The sequence below is a fragment of the Periplaneta americana genome, chromosome 8 (genome assembly GCF_040183065.1).
Source record: "Periplaneta americana isolate PAMFEO1 chromosome 8, P.americana_PAMFEO1_priV1, whole genome shotgun sequence".
NCBI classification, from domain to species: domain Eukaryota; kingdom Metazoa; phylum Arthropoda; class Insecta; order Blattodea; family Blattidae; genus Periplaneta; species Periplaneta americana.
In genome coordinates, this window is record NC_091124.1 from 122,489,072 (window position 1) to 122,510,926 (window position 21,855).

General features: G+C 38.2%; 1 protein-coding gene across 2 annotated transcripts in view; it reads left to right on the forward strand.

Annotated features, from left to right (window-relative positions):
* LOC138705013 (uro-adherence factor A-like) overlaps nucleotides 1-21,855 on the forward strand; it is a 134,266-nt gene that overhangs the window by 73,429 nt on the left and 38,982 nt on the right. For both annotated transcript variants that reach the window (XM_069833552.1, XM_069833553.1), the window contains 2 exons: nucleotides 6,524-6,739; nucleotides 21,360-21,492. In XM_069833552.1, coding sequence (XP_069689653.1) covers nucleotides 6,524-6,739; nucleotides 21,360-21,492 — 349 coding nt within the window. The remainder of the gene's footprint in view (nucleotides 1-6,523; nucleotides 6,740-21,359; nucleotides 21,493-21,855) is intronic.

Genomic DNA, 21,855 nt, shown 5'->3' on the forward strand with positions numbered 1-21,855 from the left:
AGTTACAATACGTACGTAAAAGGCAGAAGGTCGTGTGCGAAAACAAGACGAAAACTTCGATTAAAGTTTCAAACAGACCTGTGCCTTCTGCCGAAACAATTAGACGACTCGCTAAAAGATTTAAAGAAACAGGCTCAGTAAAGAAACGAAAATCAAGCAGAAAACGTAGTGTTCTTATGCAGAACGATTGTCAGTTTATTTCCAACAAAATTCCGCCACTGCTCATATAGCTGCCGTGTCAGTGAGGGAATTGAGGCGTAATTTCGGTACGAGACTAATCAGTAATAATTTGAGGCCTCCACGAAGGCCAGATATAACACCCTGTGACTTTTATTTATGGGGAACACTAAAAGGTAGGGTTTATAGGAAAAATCCTCATTCTATAGGTGAACGAAAAGACTATATACGAGAAGAAATCCAAGCTTCAATGATGTGGAACTTCAGAGTGTTGTTCATTCGTTTATCAGGAGATGTCAGTTGTGTGTGGCGGCAAACGGGGGGCCATTTTCAACAACGACTGTGAGCATGGTAAGTTCAAATTATTGAACATTTATTGTTAATACTTGTATATATTGGAGAAGTGCTGGAGAAATGGTTATGCGCTTGGCAGAAACGACGCAGGGTGCGGCTGACCGGCCGGCCACTCTTTTCTGTGACGTATGATAATAATACCTCTGTAAATAATAAACCTCCCTCTCTTTCTTCTAAGCAATACTCCTGTCTGTTAATAAAACGTTCTGTCTTGTCATTACGCTTGAAGATGGCAGAGAGACAACAGCTTCGTCAACAAGTCATTGCCCAGGTTGCAGCCAGAGAGATTGTAGTCCCATTGTCAACTGCTAAGTGGTGGGTTAAATTTTTTATCGAGAATGGTTAAGTTGTGAATCATCCCATTCCTGGTCGGCTGCGCATCTCTACAAGGGAAGAGGACGCCATGTTATTGAGAGAAGTTGAGAATAACCCTTTTAGAACTGCCTCTCAACTCAAGATGACGTCCAACTTTCCAGGTTCCCCACACACCGTGAGGCATACAGTGTTGTCGAGCTGTGAGGAAAGAACATTTCATGATGGAGCATGCCATGGACCGTCTAGCGCAGTGGTCGTCAGCACAGAGCACGCTCGGGCTGGAGTCTCTTACCCGCGAATAAGAGACTCCACTATGGTGCACCGTAGCTGCTGGCGGGTATGTTCTATACCTGCTGCATGACGGTGCATTTGATGTTGCTCTGGATACCCTTTACCCATTTCAGCGAGTGCTGACGACCACTGGTCTAGCATATGCTACTCTCTGACAGGACTTGATTGGAGAAATGCCATTTTCTTCGACGAGGTAATTGTCTCCAATAGCAACGATAGTACTGCCCTAGTTTATTGTATGGATGGCCACCAATACGGTGAATGCTTCGTGAGACGACATAACAGATTGGGTCGCATGAGCGTCGCAATGGTGGGGGTGGATGTCATACGATGGGGCAGGACTTCTGGAACGCATCCACAGTCGGTTTACGACAAAAGTCTACAAACACATTTTGACAAATGTAATGATCCATTCCACCCAAGAACGATATCCAGAAGAAACACTTTTCTTCCAGCAGGATAATCACGTGGTACACACCGCCAACCAGATTCAAAGATGGTTTAGGAGGAGGCTTGATGTCGACCTGATCGACTGGCCTCCAAAATCACCAGATATGAATCCGATTGAAAGTTTGTGGGCTACAGACAAACGGATCCAACACTCTAATTGGGCAGAAGAACCACCCATTTGGACAGTTGACAAATTGTGAGACAGAGTTCTAGATGTGTGGGAGGAGATGGTCATGAATTTAGACCTGTTCAATAATCTTGTGGACTCCATGCCGCGCAGAATGAGGGCAGTTGTTGATGCAGGTGGTTTGTGAACTAGATACTAGTACCCACCACAGGCCTTTTTTTGTTACTATATTAACAAATTGTTTGTTTTTTTGTTTATTTATTTATTTATGTTTGATATGCGTCCGATTTTTTAGGATGTAAAACAAGTATTTTTGTTTATATAGGCCAGGTCTCGCCTATTAATAGCCCACAGGTGATGGGCAATAATATTTTTAAGGCAGGCATAACGAAGTTTATGAACAAATGCCATTTCATATTTAAACTAATAAATTAATTAAAAACTAAAATTAAAAAAAAATAATTTTACCATATCTGGAAGTGAACTCACAACCTCTGGTATGAATGTCAGACAAAGCTCGTAAGGTTGAATACATTGTAGGCAGACGACCTTCAATGAAGAGACACCACAGCAATGCCTTGAAGTGCAGTACATTTACATGAGTGAACCTTGCGATAGAACTTAGAATTTATATCGACCAAGAGTCAGCCCATTATTTTTGCTGTTATGTATATATGCAGATCCCATACTTTTGAATGCTGTGATTTACGGGTTATATGTTATATATATTCGAATTTTAAACTTTGCTATTTAATGTAGTAAATATTATTTGAAAGATAAATAATTAAAAAAGAAATCAAATTTTTAATTTATCTGTGATGAACCTAAGTTGTAAAAAATATTTTATTTGATTTTTCAAATGTGCCAAACTTCAAATCTCACAGAGTGCATGCATAATTTGCGTAATTTCAAATACTTCAGTCATAGCTACACAAATAATAACTAATTTTGAAAGTAAAAAAATACGTGTCTCCTTATTTAATGCTAGGAATTCATAAAACAAATTCGACCATTTACAAAAGGTCTGTAGATGCGATTTGACATGGAATGATTCAGCTACAGCAAACATCGGAAATACAAAACAGGCTGTTGGATAGTGTGCACATCATTATTAGAGACTGTGTCTAGGCATTCTTGCATGCAAGAGGAGGACATTTTGAGTATTTGCTACAACGAAGGATATTGAGAGTAAATAATAATAATAATTATTATTATTATTATTATTATTATTATTATTATTATCGTCGTAAGCAAGGTAATCACCTAAATTGTAAATTACATGTATGGCGAGTTATAACTGTAAAAAGGTTGCAAATAAACGAAAATGACAAAGGACTTTTTTGCACTAAGCATTGCTCTGATCCACCTCTTCACCAAATAACCTTTTCTTTTGAATCACTCTGTGTGTGCGTGTGTGGCACAGGAACGTGCGATTTTAAGATTTTAATAGTTGAGGGGAAATAAACTGCACGTAGATTCTGTTTCCAGTTCAATGGCATTTAGCCATCATGGAAAAGTAGAACTGTACACAAAATGCTTGTGCAATAAAAAGCTTTTACAAGTACAACGACAGTTTTGAGGCTACTATGCGTGAATTTCGTCATTTTAATTTATGGCGCCATGATCTCATCCCATCTGATCAGGTGACGTCCATTTTCAGCCATACAAAATTCAGGTGGTACATCAATTAAAACATCACGATATTCTCAACCAAGAGCATTGTGTGAGGAGATATTAAGTCGCATGGATGAAGGTGAAGGCGAAGGCTTTATTAATACTTTATGGATGTTTGGCGAATATTTCCATCATAGTATTGTCAGTTAAAGCAGACCATTCCAACACAGCGTTTGAGGGCTAGGATGCCCTGTCCTGTGTTTGCTCAGGGCGGGCCCCCACTCCTCTCTGTCGCTGCGGCTGTAGTGGTGTACGAATGCATGCGATCATCAACTCTTCTCATCTGTTCGATGATATTCTGCAGGCATTGCTGGATTATGCGTTCCATCAGTCAGTCATTCATTCATTCATATGGTGTACTATCGTTTGTGCTTAACTGTTTTGAATAAGAATGAAGAGAAGTGCGTCGACAGTCGGTTCAGGATTTAACCCCTCTTGGGAGGGCTTGTATCTTGTCTAATCTGACGATAACAATGTTCAATGTTTAATATGCCATATCAATGTACAGGCAAAAACGTACAACATTAAGCGTCACTTTGAAGTTAAACATTCTGATATCCACGCTCATATTATGGGCGAAGAGAGGAAGACATTAATAACGAAACTAAAGGTCGAAATGCAGTCTTTTACGACGAGGTAAATATCATTTCAACTAATTAAGTACTCTAAGGGCAATATAATTAAATTAATGGTTAGGTTATAGTAAGTTTATTTGAACAGTTGTCAACAATGTATGGGAATTATTATAAAAACGTTTGTTAAACTGTTTAAGGATTTTCTGTCCGTTTAACTATTATGTATTTTTTGTATAGTGACAATGTCATTAAAAATTAATTTTTTTCCTTTCTTTTGCAGCACATTGAGCCAAGTTCCGAAAGAACTGTACATGCAAGCTATATTATTCCTCTAAATATCGCCAAAAGTAGCCGACCTTTTATGGATGAAATGTTTGTAAAGGAGTGCATGATTTCAACTTCAGAAATATTGTGTCCTTACCTGATTACGTTATTTGAGTCAATTAGTCTCTCTCCACAAACAATCTCTCGTCGCATGCTGGTGAACATTTTTATAACGCCCATTTCTGTAAATGTTGAGCAGGCTCCAGTCAAATTCCAATGAGAAATGATATGGCTTCAGTATCGCACAATTTTGAAAGGTAGATATTACAATATTCCAGGTGGCCTCGTTGAATTTTGTAAGAACTTGGAACAAAAAGAGTTTCCGCTTATCCACGCATTGACATGCAAGTTAATTGTTATGTTTGGCTATACATACCTTTGCGAACACAGTCATGAACCTGAATAAAAGTAAAACTAGGTCATGTTTGTTCGATGTTGCGTTGGAAGCAGTGTTACGTGTTCATTCTGCTCAAACAATTTTCCCTGTTATTGCTAAGTTGGTGAAATCAAAGAAATGTCATTTGTCTTTGTAATTGCAGAAAAAAAGGACAATTTTATTTTGTTGTATTATTTTGTAATGGCCAATTGTTGTAATTCTTGAATTCTTTCTATGTGTCATAAAATGTGCCATCCATATACCTCACTGGCTCACTCCACCCCTTGCACACATGCCTCCCCTCTCATCAATTGTTATTCCATCTCTTTCCCACTCACTCGCTGTCTCTCTCGGGGGCTCGGCATGGCTCCTACGAACTCAGGGCAGCCACACGGAATCACAGTGGCTGCCCACTTGGAATGGTCTGACTTAAAGGACTTCCTTTTCAATAAATGAATGGCAGATATATACTGTTTCATGTTACGTTGCCAGGCAAAAGGTGTGAAATAAATGAATGAGGTATATAAACAATTGAATGCTCTTCCATATTGAATTCAATTTAAACAAAAACTATCTCTCTCTCTTCCTCTCTCCCCTCTCTCTCTCCCCATTCCTCTCACTACCTCTTTCTCTCCCTCTCTCTCATTCTTCCCCCCCACTCCCTCCCCTATCTTTCTCCTCTCTTCCTCTCCCTTTCCCTATCTCCCTATCTTTCTACCCCTCCCTCTATCCCCCCTCTCTCTCTCTCTCTCTCTCTCTCACACACACAGAGCTTTCATTTCAAAATTTCCCAGTCCAAATAACTAATTATTTAAATTGAATTCAGTTTAAACAAAAAACACGTCAATTTAGATATTGAGGGGGGAAATCTGAAACCAGGCTTCATTCCATTTTAGATTTCACCGCCCCTCCCCCCCCCCACACACACACACACACACAGGTATATATATACTTACTGGCTTTTAAGAAACCCGGAGGTTCATTGCCACCCTCACATAAGCCCGCCATTGGTCCCTATCCTGAGCAAGATTAATCCATTCTCTATCATCATATCTCACGTCGCTCAAATCCGTTTTAATATTATCTTCCCATCTACGTCTCGGCCTCCTTAAAGGTCTTTTTCCCTTCGGCCTCCCAACTAACACACTATATGCATTTCTGGATTCGCCCATACGTGCTACATGCCCTGCCCATCTTAAACGTCTGGATATAAGTAAATAAACATTCATGAACAGCAGCAGATCTACCTGGTCACAAGACTATGGCTTAAGTCAACATGAAGAAAAAATATCCAAAGAATATAATCTTCGCTACTTGTTAGGAGTTACACGACATATTCTCCTACTTCACTCATAGAAGAAGGCATCATTTTTACTACCATTACTATTGTTATTGGCAGCTGGGTAGCTCAGTTGGTAGAGCAGCTGGCTATGGACTGGAAGGTCCGGGGTTCGATCCCAGATGTGACAGGATTTTTTCTCGTTGCTACACTTTCAGAACAGCCCCAAGGTTCACTCAGCCTCCTATAAAATTGAGTACCAGGTCTTTCCCAGGGGTAAAAGGCGGTCAGAGCGTGGTACCGACCACACCCCCTCATTCTAGTGCCGAGGTCATGGAAAGCATGGGGCTTTACCTCCATGCCCCCCAAGTGCCTTCATGGCATGTTACAGGGATACCTTTTTAGTATGTATGTATGTATGTATGTATGTATGTATGTGTGTGTGTGTGTGTGTGTATGTATGTATGTATTCACACTGCAAATAGGCATAATACCCTTTACTATTGTTATTATTATTAGTATATTTTACATAACACAATCTGTCACATTTTGGTTGTTATATACCTTATTATATTTTTCAGCCAGATGCTAGTGAGGCAGCAGAGCTGGAATCTCAGATATTGCCTGCTGAAAGGCCAGTGTCGGGTGAGGCAGCCTCCACTCGACTGCAAGTCAGAGGCCAGCAAGCTCTTGTAAGACAGCAGCTGCATCAAGACTACAGAAAGCTGCTTGGTGACCTCCAAGCTCTGGCACGTGAAGAGAGACTCATTAGAAGCTCTCGCATACAAGGCCTACCTGTGAGTTACTTAATTGCACATGTTTCTACTATGTCATATGTATTGGATTGGTGCATACGTTCGTAGCGTTTTTCTGTACTTTCATTCATTTAATAGTACTCTAGTGACACAATAACATCATAATATTGTACTCACAATCCTCACGCACTCATTCGGTAATGTACTCTCGCCTTCAGTGTCAATGACCTTCTGCCTGCATTCAGGTAGGAGTTCGATGCCACGCCTGTAGAACTGCTGTGGTTTTGAGTTGAAATCAGTGAGCCAAGTGTCAAGAGCGTCTTCACCAGAAAGACTTATTCCTGGATGTGATTAGAGAGAGAGAGGGGGGAAAAGGTGAAAATCTAGAGATGCAAGGTCGGCAGAATAGGGAGGATGTGGAACAGTTTCCCAGCTGAGTTCTTCAATAACTGCTCTGGTTAATCTTGCCGAATGTGGACGTGAATTATCATGTGGTAACCACACTGAACGTCCAGGTTGGTTGTTTTCAACAGTGGCAGCGAGTCTCCCTAGTTGTACACAGCACTAGTGATCTTTTGGTTCCTTGGTAGCAATTCATGTTGTAGGATATCATTTTTGTTCTACAAGATGTACAACATGATTTTTTTGAATGTGCACTGTCCTTTGCACACTTTTTTTTTTTCCTTTTTTTGTTGGGCTTAGCTACTCTTTCCTTTTCCTGATGTTGGCGTACAGATACCATTTTTTGTCCCCAGTAACAATATTCTCAAGGAATGATTGGCAGCGATCACAAGCTGACATCTGACGGGCAAGCAATGACACACATATTGTTACACACTGAATCTTGTTATCCTCACTTAACACATGCAGTACCTAGAAACCCAACTTTTGCACTTTACCCATTTTATGCAAATGACGCACTTTTGTTGAGTGGTCACAATTCATGGCTTCTGCCAATTCTCATGTTGATTGACGGAGATTCTCATGAATAAGCTATTTAAGCGTTTCTCGTCAAAAACTGACTGTCGTCCTGCCTGTGGATCATCCAATAAGTCAAATCTGTTTTCATGGAAACGAGAAAACCATTTTCTTGCCATACTTTCAGTAATAGCATTAGGACCATACACAACACAAATTGTTTTGGCCGCTGCTTTGCATTTGATCCTCGGTTAAACTCGAAGAGTAGAATGTGATGGAAATATTCAACTTTCTTCACTTGATACTCCATCTTGTTTCGACTTTAAATATCCAGCTTGTGTCCAGAATATTATTTTTACCAACACAAAACGGGTAACTAATCAACTACAACAATGAAATAATGAACTTGCAACTCGTAAAACAACAAATGCTAGGAAAATGCTGCAAACTTATGCACCAATTCAATACATCCCTGGAAGGAATTATAAGTTCCATAATAAAAATGTGACATCTAATTTCCCTGTATTAATAGAACCACCTATCACAGTTTATTACTAAGCAAGTACTACTAGTTCATAATGCACTGTTTTCTCAGTCATAGGTTATTTCCATAGATTAGTTTAATAATATTGTCGCCTGTCACGTGTCAGTAATTTATCACAGTCTCTGCCTCTTACTTTTCTTTACCAGTGAGGCAACTCATAACCTATTTAAAGCAACAGTTCTTTACCAGTGGGGCAACTCATAACTTATTTAAAGCAACTTTTCTTTACCAGTGGGGCAACTCATAACCTATTTAAAGCAACTGTTCTTTACCAGTTGGACAACTCATAACCTATTTAAAGCACTATTGCAAATTTAATAAGTATGACTAGTCCACAAGATACTGCTTCCTCAGTCACAGATCTGTGCCACATCTCAGTCATCTGTTATCACCTTAATGTATCACAGTCTCTTCCTCGTCTTCCTTCTCTTACATTTGTTCACTAATAGGACGACGTATAATCTGTTCAAGGCACTGAGGCCTACAAATTAGCATATTGTGTGTCACATGTAAAGGAATTATACTATCAGTCTAGAGGAAATGTGAACTTGCATAGGCTGATTGGTTTAATACCCTTAGATCCTCAGAACAAAGAGCAGTTTTCAAAATATCTGTGAGGTATTTGTTCCTGACTCCATCCATTTCAGGACATTGGAGTAGGATGTGTGAAGAAGTTCTTCTTTCTTATCAGTAGAGTCCAGATGTTAAGGCATTTATTTTGGTTAAAATAGGCAGGAATATAGGCATTAAAAATAGTACAAATAGGCAGTGAAATACGCATTTATTATTCATGGAAACAGACAAATACTTAATAAACTATCCCAAACGGTACTCACTTTCCTTGTTTACATGCCACAACAAGATGCTTTTTTAAATTGTCAATGCTCATAGTGAGCGTGTCAGAGAGAACGTTTTTCGTGGTGGAAAAAGATCTTTCTACCTCTACTGAAGTGATTAGAGCAAACTTAAAACAACTTATGTCAGAAGGACTGTCTCTACTTTCTTTCAGAGATCGGGAAAAACCGACTGTGTATTGTCTCAAAAAGAGGGGTGTGAGAAGGGATTAGAGACTTCAAAGTACGCGTGACTTGTACGTGCAAGTGACAACAGTAATGGGACCTGGAGACTTGCTTTCAATACTTCTCTCGTCCCCTTTCTTTCGCTGGTAAACCTCGAAGTGACCTGAGCACTGAGGGTTCTACTGTTCGTCTTTGTTAAGTGACATAAAAGATGGAATCGGTAGGGGAGAAAAGTTTACGACTTCTTGGAAACATATGTATTGCTGGAGAATAAGATTCTCAGCAAATATTTGTGTGAAGTGAACCTATATTTTTAATTTGTACAACCGTTCTTTTTGTTTTTTGATATAATTTATGTGCAGTTTATTTTAAATGCATTACAAATATAGAAAATGTACAATAACGACATAAAAAGGCTAAAAAAAAGGTTTTTAACCTTAAAATAGGCAACGGGAGCTAAAATAGGCAAAAAAGGCAAAAAAAATTGGGCCTATCATCCCCAAATGTATGGAAACGTGTTTATCTCTAATATGTCTTTCATACATACACTCAGTTTAAAAAAGGCATTTTGCCTAACATCCGGGCTCTATTTATCATATACGTAACCTATGAGAAACTTGAATGATATCGTGATTTGTAGGTGTCTAGGTTATTGTATCTGTTGTCATAGTCCTATTTAGTGCTACAAGGGATCAACTGAAGTGAAGGCCATGGTTCTTCATTGAGAAATTTATCCTGTCTCATCGTGCTTCACATCAAAACTTCTGGAATTTCTTATGATCTTTCAGTGTTCGAAGCCTAGCATTTATAGAAAGGTCAATGAATGTTCCAGTTCAGTTGGGCAGTTCTTTGACCACCACATCAGCATCCTCATCTATGACAGCACTACATATATAATTATTTCATTATATCTTGCTATTTGACTTAGCGTGCATCAGATTCATTGTTTTAAAATCATTCCATTAGCTAAATTGCAGTGTGTGTATATTATATTGTATCAAAAGAATGGAAATTAGAATATTATTACGTGTATTATATTTGTTTCGTTGTAAAGCCTGATTGTTTGTAAAGCCTAATACTTTTTCAATCTAGTTCTCGTTATCAAAGTATAATCTGAATTCAGATTTTAATTCAACTCTATTAAATGATTTCCATTTCATTTTAAATACAGTAGATATGATAATTATATTTTCATTGTGTAAGAAAATTGTTCACAATACACAATTTTATTTAAAAATAAATTAAATTAACATTTCTCTTTGTGTATTCCACCAAATTATGATTTATACAAGTTGAACAAGGGTAATATTGTTATTTTCTTCTTGAGCCATCTCAAGTCTCACGCAATTGGTAGCGGCAAGGTAGCGAAGAGACTGATATGTCGAGTCGCGCATGACTCATCGCCAGCAGGTGGTGTCATGGTCTCATACCCGTAGCACTAGTGGGAGAACTTTCATTTAAAACCACATGCAGCGACTTAAAAGTGACGTAGCATAGCAGTAGCATTGTAATAGCATAGTACTGGTGAGAGAATGGCCTGTCATGTAGACAATTGCATTCATCTACAGCAGGCTTGCACAACTTGATTGTCTTTGACTAGTCCACTTCAGCTAAACTTAGGTACAGTACAATCCCTCTTATCTGGCACCAAAGGGACGGATACGAGATTTTGTTGGATAATTGAATAAATATTGGTATATACAAAAAAAAAAAAAGTTCGTATTTCATGGTGCCAAATGTTGAAACTGCAGTCATGTGAAGCTTATTTCTCTATCACGTGCTCATAACTGAATAAACATAAAAACTGTGTGGATTTTCCTTATTAAAGCACATCACACAACACAAATAATGCACTAATTTTAGGTTCGAATATAATGTGGCAACACTGACGGACTGAACATAATTAAATAAACATAAAAGCTATGCAGATTTTTTTTATTAAAACACATCACACAACACAAATAATACTAATCTTAGATTTGAATATTTATTGAAAACGAAAGTTTGTGCATACTTCCTAATGTGGCAACACTGACAGCCCGAACATAATTAAAGAAACATAAAAGCTATGTAGATTTTCTTTATTAAAACACATCACACAACACAAATAATACACTAATGTTAGGTTCGAATATTCACTGAAAATGAAAGTTCGCGCGAACTTCATAATGTGGCAACACTGACGGGCCAGACTGTGGCAATGTGACAGATTTAAACTTTTTTTTTTTTTTTTTGGTCCAGCCAAAAGTGCTGTTCCTTTGGTATTGCCGGTTATTTGGGTGCTGGTTACAAGGGATTTTACTGTAAATAAGAAGATAATGTGGATTGAAAATAGACATTTTAATGAAATTGAACTTCGTTAATATTAAATTTGTTAATAGTCCTACAGTTTTTACATTTTTAGAGAGTTACAATTAAAATTATAATGAAAATGATTTACAGACTTTTATAGTCGCAATATTTCTCAATGAAAACCATTTAAACATGAATACAAAGTTTATTAGTAATTTAACTGAGAATAGTATACTATTATTCTTAAGACTATGTTTGTTCACAAGTATATGTGCTCCCAAACATACAAAATACCTGATAGGCAGTATACAACAAACTTTTAAATTGATCCTGATCCAAAATAGAATAAAACTCTTGTAAAGTTCTCTCCCTATGCTTGATTCGGTAGTTTTCAGAAAACTGAAGATCAGTAACTTTCATCTGGAATTCGATGGGTAGTAAGTAGATGTGTCAACAGGAGTCACTTTTATGCGATTTTGTCTTTTTTACTCAATGACATTCTTTTCTGAAATTCCTCACTTAGAAGTGATATGTGCTTCTTATATTTTACACCCACTATTGAATGATATTCTGTTGAAATATTCTGTCGACATGTTAAGAAATGTGATGTATTCCCCTCATCAAGAAGTTGCTTTTCGAAACAAACTTAATTTTATTTTGAATGCCTTCATAACGGACATTAACGGGGGGGGGATTTTCTTTGAAGCTGTCAGTTGAGGTCAATCAAATGCCCTGAACTTCACACAAGGAAAATAAATCTTGATTTCCCTCTTTATCCATTATTTCTGGAAATTTTTCCGTATTTTCTTGAGATTCCAAAAATTCATTGAACTCATTTTTTAGAGTGACAAAACTTCACAGACCTTTACTGTGGCTCATTCAGTGTACAACAGTGTGGGTATGATAGATCCCCATATTCGGCATCATTTTCTTAAACTGTATTGCTCCAACTACAAGCAACTGCACCGTTACACTGCCAAAGCCATTCAAGGCACGGCCAACTTTATGTAATATGATTTGTTCCTGTTTGTAGACGTAAAGTTGACCATGGTCACGGAAATGTAGCTGTGAATTTCCCCACAGCAACACTAACACTAACAAATCTCGAAGCATTTGTAATAATTTGGTTTTAAATACGACAGTGGGAATAACCCCAAATGCAATTTATTGTCGAGTTGAAAGAAACATAATTTTGACATCAATCGCAAAAATATAAACATGCAGAGTCTTAGTAAAAATTTAATTCAGCACTTGAAAAATAAAAAATCATCTAGTTTCATATTCCCCTGTTTAATTAAATAATTTCAATCAGCCAGACAGCCCAAAAGAAATACGATCTCCTATGGGGTTAGATGGTATATTTTTCCTGTAGTTGTAACTGGATTCGTTTGCAAAGAATGAAATTTCCTGGTATCTGACGTGTATTGTTTCAAAATGTGTTTTCTCCATTTTGAAAAGTTGAACATGTGGCATTTTTTCTACATTCCATGAACGCAGAATTCAAATCTGCAATGATAACATAACGACTTTTCTCTCATCTTAATATGATGTTAAAAAGAATGTGTTGGTCGGAGCAGATCAGATTTTTTTTTCACCTCACGAAAAGAGTACTAACAAGGAGAGGACATGCTCTGTATATCACCGAATGAAATAAGATTGTGTGAAATGACTGTTGAAAGTCATACCTGGTATGGGTGGCCAATGACCCCTCGTTTTGGAAATATTGGCTATTGTTTGTGACATACTTCCGTTAGGTGCCTAATAGGGCAGCATTACACTGTGTAAAAGCGTAGCTCATATGGTTGGGTGCTGAGTTGTTATCCAGGCGACCTAGGTTCGAATCTCAACTGGTCCTATATTTTTTTTTCTTTTAATAATGTATTAAACGCTTCATCATGTTTTAAACAATTTACTAATTAACTAACATTGTATTGTAAAGGATAAACAAGGAAATATTGCTCACGTAGGCAGGTCACTGTTGTCTGTTCTGTTTCTATTCCAATTCATTTTGTACATGATTCATTATGATAAATGTCATAAAAACACACAAAACATACATATTTCCGCACTTCTGCTGCGAAACAGACATTCTTCACATTCACAAACACTTCTTGTTCGTTTATTAATTTTGATCCATACCAGCATATTTCAACATGGCTTTGAATATAGGAGCTGACAACTGAAAGTGAATTAAGGAGTGAATTTTGAGGGCATCCTCCCTTGAAGCAATTTGTCGTCCAGTTTGTAAAAGGAAAGAGCTATTTTGCAAATATTTGATAAAAGTCTTCACCTGTCTAAAGAAAAATAAACATCACAGTACTGGTGTAATCCAGTACATTTGGTTGAAATCGCTTTAAGGTTGCACATTACTTCATTTTCTTCATTTGTAAATATTTCATCATGCAAAGAAGGGTTTACCTGCTCTTCCCACGAATCCAGAATTAGAAGAAATGGCTGCTCTTTCACATATGTCTTTATTACTTTCTCCAGGTATGGCTTATGGAGTTGAGATGTCAGCTTTCATGATGAAGAACGTGTTACACATATATTTCCGAATTTAGAAGTGAGTTCATCTACTTGACGTTGCACTCTTGGGCCAAATTGTCCTTTTGGTTCTAATAATAATAAATATAATAATAATAATAATATCAAGTTTTAAAAAATGAGAAGGCATTAAGATTCGAACGGGGGTTGCCTGGATGACAACTCAGCATCCAACCATATGAGCTACGCTGTTACATAGTCTAATGCTTCCCTATTGGGCACCTAATGGAAATATGTCACAAACAATAGCCAATATTTCCAAAACGAGGGGTCATTGGCCACCCATACCAGGTATGACTTTAAACAGTGCGTTTTGTACTTTCATCTCACACAATCTTATTTAATTCGGTGATATACAGAGCGTGTCCTCTCCTTGTAAGCAGAGAAAACTCATTCTGAAATGATGCTCCTCATCAGGTTTCGAAGGATAAGAGAAGTATGTAGCTGATCCAGCTGGATGTAGGAACGATATTGTAACTTCACAATCAACAACATCAATTGAGAGAATAATCCCATCCACCACAAGTTGTCATAGGCACATGCCACGAAATCAGTCATGCGATCAAAATGTACATGTGATTTTAATATGCTGTAAAACAGTTTCTTCAAAAGCTAGAAATGCTTTGGTTACTACATCTTTAGTTGATACTGGAAGATAGGAATGAAACTTACGAGTTCCTGTAACAAATTGCTTTGTAAAATCGTAATTAGTTCTCATCCAGGTATTCTTCATTTGTAATGTACGAAATATATACCGGTACTGGAGGGATATTTGCTTTCCCCCACAAAAAGAGCTGTTGAATGTCATGATCTGATTTAAGAGAGGGTTTCGAAGACTGGTTAACTGTGCCTTCAACACCATCACAAACTCCTTTCCCATGTGCAATGGTATAAAAGTGCCTGCTTCAGTGCCTTGGAAATCATTCTAGTGGATTGCTTAGTTCTTTAGATTTTTATATTGGACTGCTGAACTATCTGAAAAGTAAAATAGTCTTTTCAAGTTTGGGAGCAATTCTGTTTTCAATAGAGCAAGAAGTTTTCTTTGGAAGGCATGAATAAGAACTGTGTCATGTTTCATACATTCTGAGATGAAAACAAAACTCATGTTTCAGTTCATCATTTTCCTTGTAGTACACAATAAATAGATGAACAGTTGCCTTTGAGTTGTTCCAATGGAATGACTGGACTTCATCTTATATAATAATGGTCGGCTTGGGTGGCACAGTCGGTAGAGTGCTGGTCTTCTATATCTGAGGTTGCGGGTTGAATCCTGGTCCAGGTCGATGGTACTTAAGTGTGCTTAAATGCGACAGGCTCATGTCAGTAGATTTACTGGCATGCAAAACAAAAATTCTGGCACACTGGTGACGCTAATATAACCTTGGTAGTTGCGAGCATTGTCAAATAAAACTTTTCTTCCCCCCCCCCCCCCGTATATAATAAATTAATAGTTCCCATCAAAATCATATGTCACCTCTGCTTCATTAGGGCAAAGTGCCATTTTCTTCTCTGCAAAAAAAGCAGATTGCAGTTTAGCGATGAAATCATGCTTTTTCAACATGATCAGGTTGACTGAAAACAATTCAACAAACTCCTCTACTGACTTAAAAATACGAGGCGCATCCAGAAAGTAAGTTTCTCGATTTTTTCCCCTTGAAAGTAAACGTAATTAGCCGTGTCAATTGCGCATGCATAACAGATCTATGACGTATCAATCATATGCCAGCCGGAAAAGTCCCGCCTGGTGCCAGTAGAGTGGCAGCAGTGGTCCGAAATGGAAGCTCTTATTCCTTCTCCCGCCACCTGCGAGGTTCGGTCGGTAATAAAGTTCTTTAATGCACAAAACAATGCGCCAATTGAAATTCATCAGCAGCTCTGTCAGGTCTATGGGCCGAACATCATGAGTAAGCAGATGGTGTGTCGCTGGTGTAGGCAGTTTTCCGAAGGTCGTCAAAGTGTCCATGATGAAGAGCGCAGTGGGCGACCGTCCCTCATCAATGATGATTGTGTTGAGCTGGTACGGCAGTGCATCATGGAGAACTGTCGCTTCACGATTACGGAGCTGAGCAGCCATTTTCCGCAGATATCGCGATCCTTGTTGCATGAGATTGTCACTAAGCACCTGCTGTTCAAAAAAGTGTGTGCCAGGTGGGTGCCGAAAAACCTGACACCCGAACACAAAATGCAACGTTTAGGAGCAGCACTGACATTTCTGCAATGGTATCATGATGACGACGACGAGTTCCTCGACAGGATCGTCACAGGTGATGAGACTTGGATTTCGCACTTCACCCCGGAAACCAAGCAGCAGTCAATGCATTGGCGGCATAGTGGATCTCCGGTCAGGACGAAATTCAAACAGAGCTGTTGGTACGGAAAGTGATGTGCACAGTGTTCTGGGACAGGAAGGGCATTCTGCTCATTGACTTCCTTCCAAGAGATGAAACAGTGAACGCTGTTACTGTGAAACACTGCGAAAATTGCGACGTGCCATTCAAAACAAGAGGCGTGGAATGCTTACTGCAGGTGTTGTGCTCCTCCATGACAATGCTCGTCCACATATGGCTCGGCGCACAGCAGCTGTTTTGACGGAATTTGGCTGGGAGTTGTTTGATCATCCACCGTACAGTCCTGATCTTGCTCCCAGCGATTTTCACGTTTTCTTGCACCTCAAGAAATTCCTGTCCTCCGGTGAGCGTTTTGGCAACGACGAAGAGCTGAAGACGTCTGTCACACGCTGGTTCCATTAACAGGCGGCAGAATTCTACGACAGAGGGATACAAAAGTTGATCCTACGATACGACAAGTGTCTCAGTTCTGATGGTGGCTATGTTGAAAAATAGCTGAAACATTGCTGTACCTGTTGCCAATAAATGTTTTCCTGAAAGTGTGTGTTCTTTTTTTTTTAAATAGGGAAACTCTGGATGCGCCTCGTAGTTTCAAATGAATAACAGTCCACTAGAACTCACTGCATGTAGATGATCTTATCATTTCTTCTTCAAGACTTGTCAGTAAGGCTTCCTTGAAATCATCAATGTTAGGACATGAATTACAGTCCATAAAGCATTTCTGTGCTGGAGGAAATACAGGGTTTTCATTTCAAAACTTTCCAGTCTAAATAACTAATTATTTAAATTTAATTAAATTTGAGGGGAAAGTCTGAAACCAGGCTTAATTGCATTTCAGATTTTACCCCCACTCCCCCAGCCTCTCCCACTTTGAAATTTCAAATGGCACCCCTATATTTTTATACTTAAATATGAAACAGCTTGGACAGCACTCATTGATTATAAGGATCACGATATCTACGTAAATCCATGATTAAACTTTCTGTTTATTTAATCATAAAGTCCTGAAACGTTTCTAAATACGTTTTGTTAATTGTAAGTCGCGTGATGGAGGATATACAATGCACATACTGCGGTCCTGAGCTGGCAACAGCGTGCCAGCCAGGAGTCCTCTTGGTGCCACCAGTGCTGAATGCAGGTTAGCATGGAAGTTTCCATGACAACCCACGTCATCATAACTTTTAACCAATGAGACTGTAATAAATGTATATACCCCAAGCAGCCGGTAGCCTGCCTGGGCTGCGCAAAGTCGAATGAGTGTAAAATGTACTGTTTCTCTCGCGTTTGTTTGTACTGGCACTTTGTACTGTAGTTACATTGTGTACGTGTATATAAGTGCAATAAAAAGTTTTGATAATGTCTGGTGATAATAATAATTTAATTCAGCAACAAAAGCTAAATACAGTAATTTAACTAAAGCAATACGGGAGTATGATGTTGCTATTGCACATATTCGTGCTTCTAGTGCACTCGCGATGGAACTGTGCATATTGAAACTGAGCTAAGTGACCAAACACAACAAAGTATTATTCTACATAATAAAAAGGTAACACGCAATAGAGACATTCTGAAAAGGCTTATAAACGCCATTTGTTTACTTGCAAAACTGAAACTTTCATTTAGAGGAAACGGTAAGTCGAAAATGTCCAACAACCGTGGTAATTATTTAGAACTTTTGGACTACACCACCCAGTACGACCCTCTTCTAAAAAATCATTTGGAGACATCTACAGTATTCAAAGATGTATCAAATCGTATTCAAATGATTTAATTGAATCTGTTGCCAATGCACTTAATAAGGAAATTAAACAGCGATTACAGAAATCTGATTTTTTTTGCCATACTAGGCCTAGCTGATGGGACAACTGATGTCTCGAATAAATCACAATTTTCTCTTGTTTATCGATGTACGATTGAAGGAAGGGTGGTAGAGCAGTTTGTGTGCTTCCGTGATGTGAGGACAAAACAGAGGCAGCACATTCTGTTCTTATTTTTAAGACATATTCAAGACTTTTCAAACTACAGTCAGAAACTTGTCGCACAGAGCTATGATGGAATTGCAGTGATGACCTCTTCATTACATGGTGTCAAGCTAATATTAAGGCGCCTTTTCCACAAGCTTTGTTCACTGCTATGCACACTGTTTAAATTTAGCACTGTCCCGAAGTGCTTCAACTATTCCTGAATGCCGTATATTTTTTGCTACTCTTTCTGGGCTTGCAGCGTTTTTCTCCAAATCATCAAAGCGCACAGAATTTCTTGATGAATTTCTGGGTTGACGATTATCACCTGTTTCCCCAACAAGATGGAATAACTCTTCATGACTTACTAATACTTAGAGTAGTCTTTTATAATAGTATTTTTAATTTTAGGCAGTAGTTGCAGTAGGCCTAATCTTATAGATTTTGTAAAAAAAAAATTGGTACCAAATACCAATGTATTTTTATAATTAGTAGGCCTAATATTATAAGTATTTTAATCACATATACATAGTAAGAAGGAAAAGAAAACTTGACTACGCGGCTGCTTGGGTAATCTGTTGGGTCACTGCATGTCACTGCATTGAACATTTCTTGTAATAGTTGTGTTCGTATATTAAATTATTATAAAATGGTATCTACCTTTCAAGAGAGAACAGAAATCGTATTTATTTATGAAGCTGAAAACCGTTGTGCTTGTAGAACTGCTAGAGCTTTCAACGATAGGCATCATGAGAAAAATGTGGAAAAAATGGAACATCACCAGATATGGATTGATAAATAGTTAAGTTGTACCATTTGACATCACCTATCACTCCACAAAACTTGTTACAAACTCACCCAAATACACTGTATGTGCCGTGAAGATCAAGTGCTGTTCTGTCTGAGAGAAAGATGTTCACTGCTACTCTTTATCTGAACATTCAACATCGACTTCTGTGTTACACTATACCTTAATTTAATTTAATTGTTTTGTCTGATTAGTGTAATATATATAGCTAATCGGCAATGTATGCAATGGAGGGGGAAAGGAATTGGCCTATTATTTTCTGCTCTAGTTGCCTCATAAATGGTGCCTTGTTGGTATCACTTGTGAGGTTCAGACCTGTCTTCGAACAGTTGACTAAACAACAACAGTAACTATAAAGGGTGATTCAAAAGTCGCGCGACATAGGACATCTCCGTTATTAGTGTAAGTACAAAAAATAGTTTCAAATAAATGTTTTAGATATTGATACGTGTAGTTCATGTGCAAAATTTAAAGAAAATCGTAAGAGCCATTTTTGATAAAATTGCAACAAACATGTTCGCGTTTCAAGTAAAGTACCAGTTTGGTTAGGGAAAACACATCCAAAACTGAGGTGTCACATCTCTGGAGCGTACGAAACTTAAATTAGAAATGTGGTTTGGGTCGCGCACCATAATTAATAAATTGTGTTTTTTGTGTAGACAGGTGAGTAAGTGCTAGTTTCACTAGTGAACCGGGTAGCAACAGACAATGTACACAATTCCTGAGAGGTGGAAATGGTTTTCATCCATGTGGGAGGCTTGAGTCTATGGGAAGCAGCAGAACAATGTCACAGACTGTATCCAGATCAACCTACCCCACATCACGAAAGCATTGGTCGTTTAATGAAATGGTTCAAGACAGCAGGCAGTATCCACGACAAAAAACGTACAGCAACAGGGAATGCAAACGCAGCTAGTGTACTAGCTAAGTTGGTAGTCAGTCCATCACGGTCAACCAAGGAAGTGGTGCAAGAATGTGGCACCAGTCAAGCGTCTGTGTCCAGGATACTATCTGTCAATCATTTCCATCCCTATCATATGCACTTTGTGCAGGAACTGCAAGGGGATGACACATATGCGAGTGCAGTTCTGTGAGTGGTTTCTTGAACGACGAACGCACCAGCCAAACCTTGAAGCTGATATTTGTTGGAGCGATGAGGCCTGTTTCCATTTGAACGGAACAGAGAATCGACATAACACTGTGTACTGAGTAACCAAGAACCGCCACATAGCTGTAGAGGCTCATAATCAGTTTGACCCAAGATTAAATGTGTGGTGGAGCATACACGGGGATGTTGTCATTGGTCCCATGTTTCTGAACAACAAGCTCATTGCTCCACTATACAGATAGCATCTCGAGGCTGCCCTACTTGGATGATCTAACTCTAGAAAGAAGACGTGGGTTTTTCTTTCAGCAGGATGGAACACCACCACATTTCAGATTGACAGTCCGCGAATTGCTGAATGAAGTTATCCCTGGGCGTTGGATCGGTCACAGGGTCCAGTGGAATGACCACCTAAGTCACCAGATTTAACGCCACTTGACTTTTTTCTCTGGGGACACTCAAGTCTGTAGTTTACAGCAACAGGCCCCGAAAACTGGATGAACTGCAGGAAAATATCAGGAGAGAATGTGCACAAATAACACCTGGAGTGTTATGTAATGTGCAGAGCAGTTACCTCAACAATGTATGGATGTGCCGTCAACAAAATTGCCACCAATTTGAACACTTACTCCATTAGTGTGCATGTGGAACAATTACACAGGTCGTGAAAGTTCAAGTGCTAAAATGTTTCAATTTGCCATTGTGACTCTCAACTTACTCACCTGTCAACACAAAAAACACAATTTATTAATTACAGCTCGTGACCCAAACCACATTTATAATTTAAATTTCGTACTCTCCTGAGATGTGGCACCTAAGTTCTGGATGCATTTTCCCTAACCAAACTGGTACTTTACTTGAAACGCGAACATGTTTGTAGCAATTTTCTCAAAAGTGGCTCTTACGATTTTCTTTAAATTTTGCACATGAACTACATGTATCAATATCTAAAACATTTATTTGAAACTATTTTTTGTACTTACACTAATAACGGAGATGTCCTATGTCGCGCGACTTTTGAATCATCCTGTATATATTGTTATTGTACTGTGAATGTCGAAATGCTGGTAAACTAAAAAAAAATATAACTCTAATGTTTGCCTTAATTTCAATCTGTGTGCAGGTGGAAATCTTTTTAGAAGATCATCGGCGGAGAGAGCTCTATATCAAGCGACAAAAGAATATGGACTCTGCATTTGAAAGCATTTACTATAATATTCATCAAGATACATTCTCGCAGTCGTCATCTGCAGCAGGTATGTTTTTTAAGATAAAAGATTTCACTTTAATAAATAACTTGGTGAGTGTTAACATTGTCATGCTGTTCTAAAATATTTGTATAAAATTATTTTAATAATAAAGGCAGTAATATCAGGCTGGAAAAATGTTAATCGAAGTCATTGAAATAATTCTTGTTCTAAAAATAATTGATTTAAATCATTATATTTAACAAATGTGTAAATTAAACTCATCGGATCCAATTTTTTTTTTTTTTTTTGTAGTAATGAATATTTAGATTAGATTATCCATACTACATTAAATTTCACTGTTAAAGAGTTGGCCTTGCTAGCTTTTTAGTTGGTCATGCCATTTAGACATGTCTGCTTTAAAAGTCTATC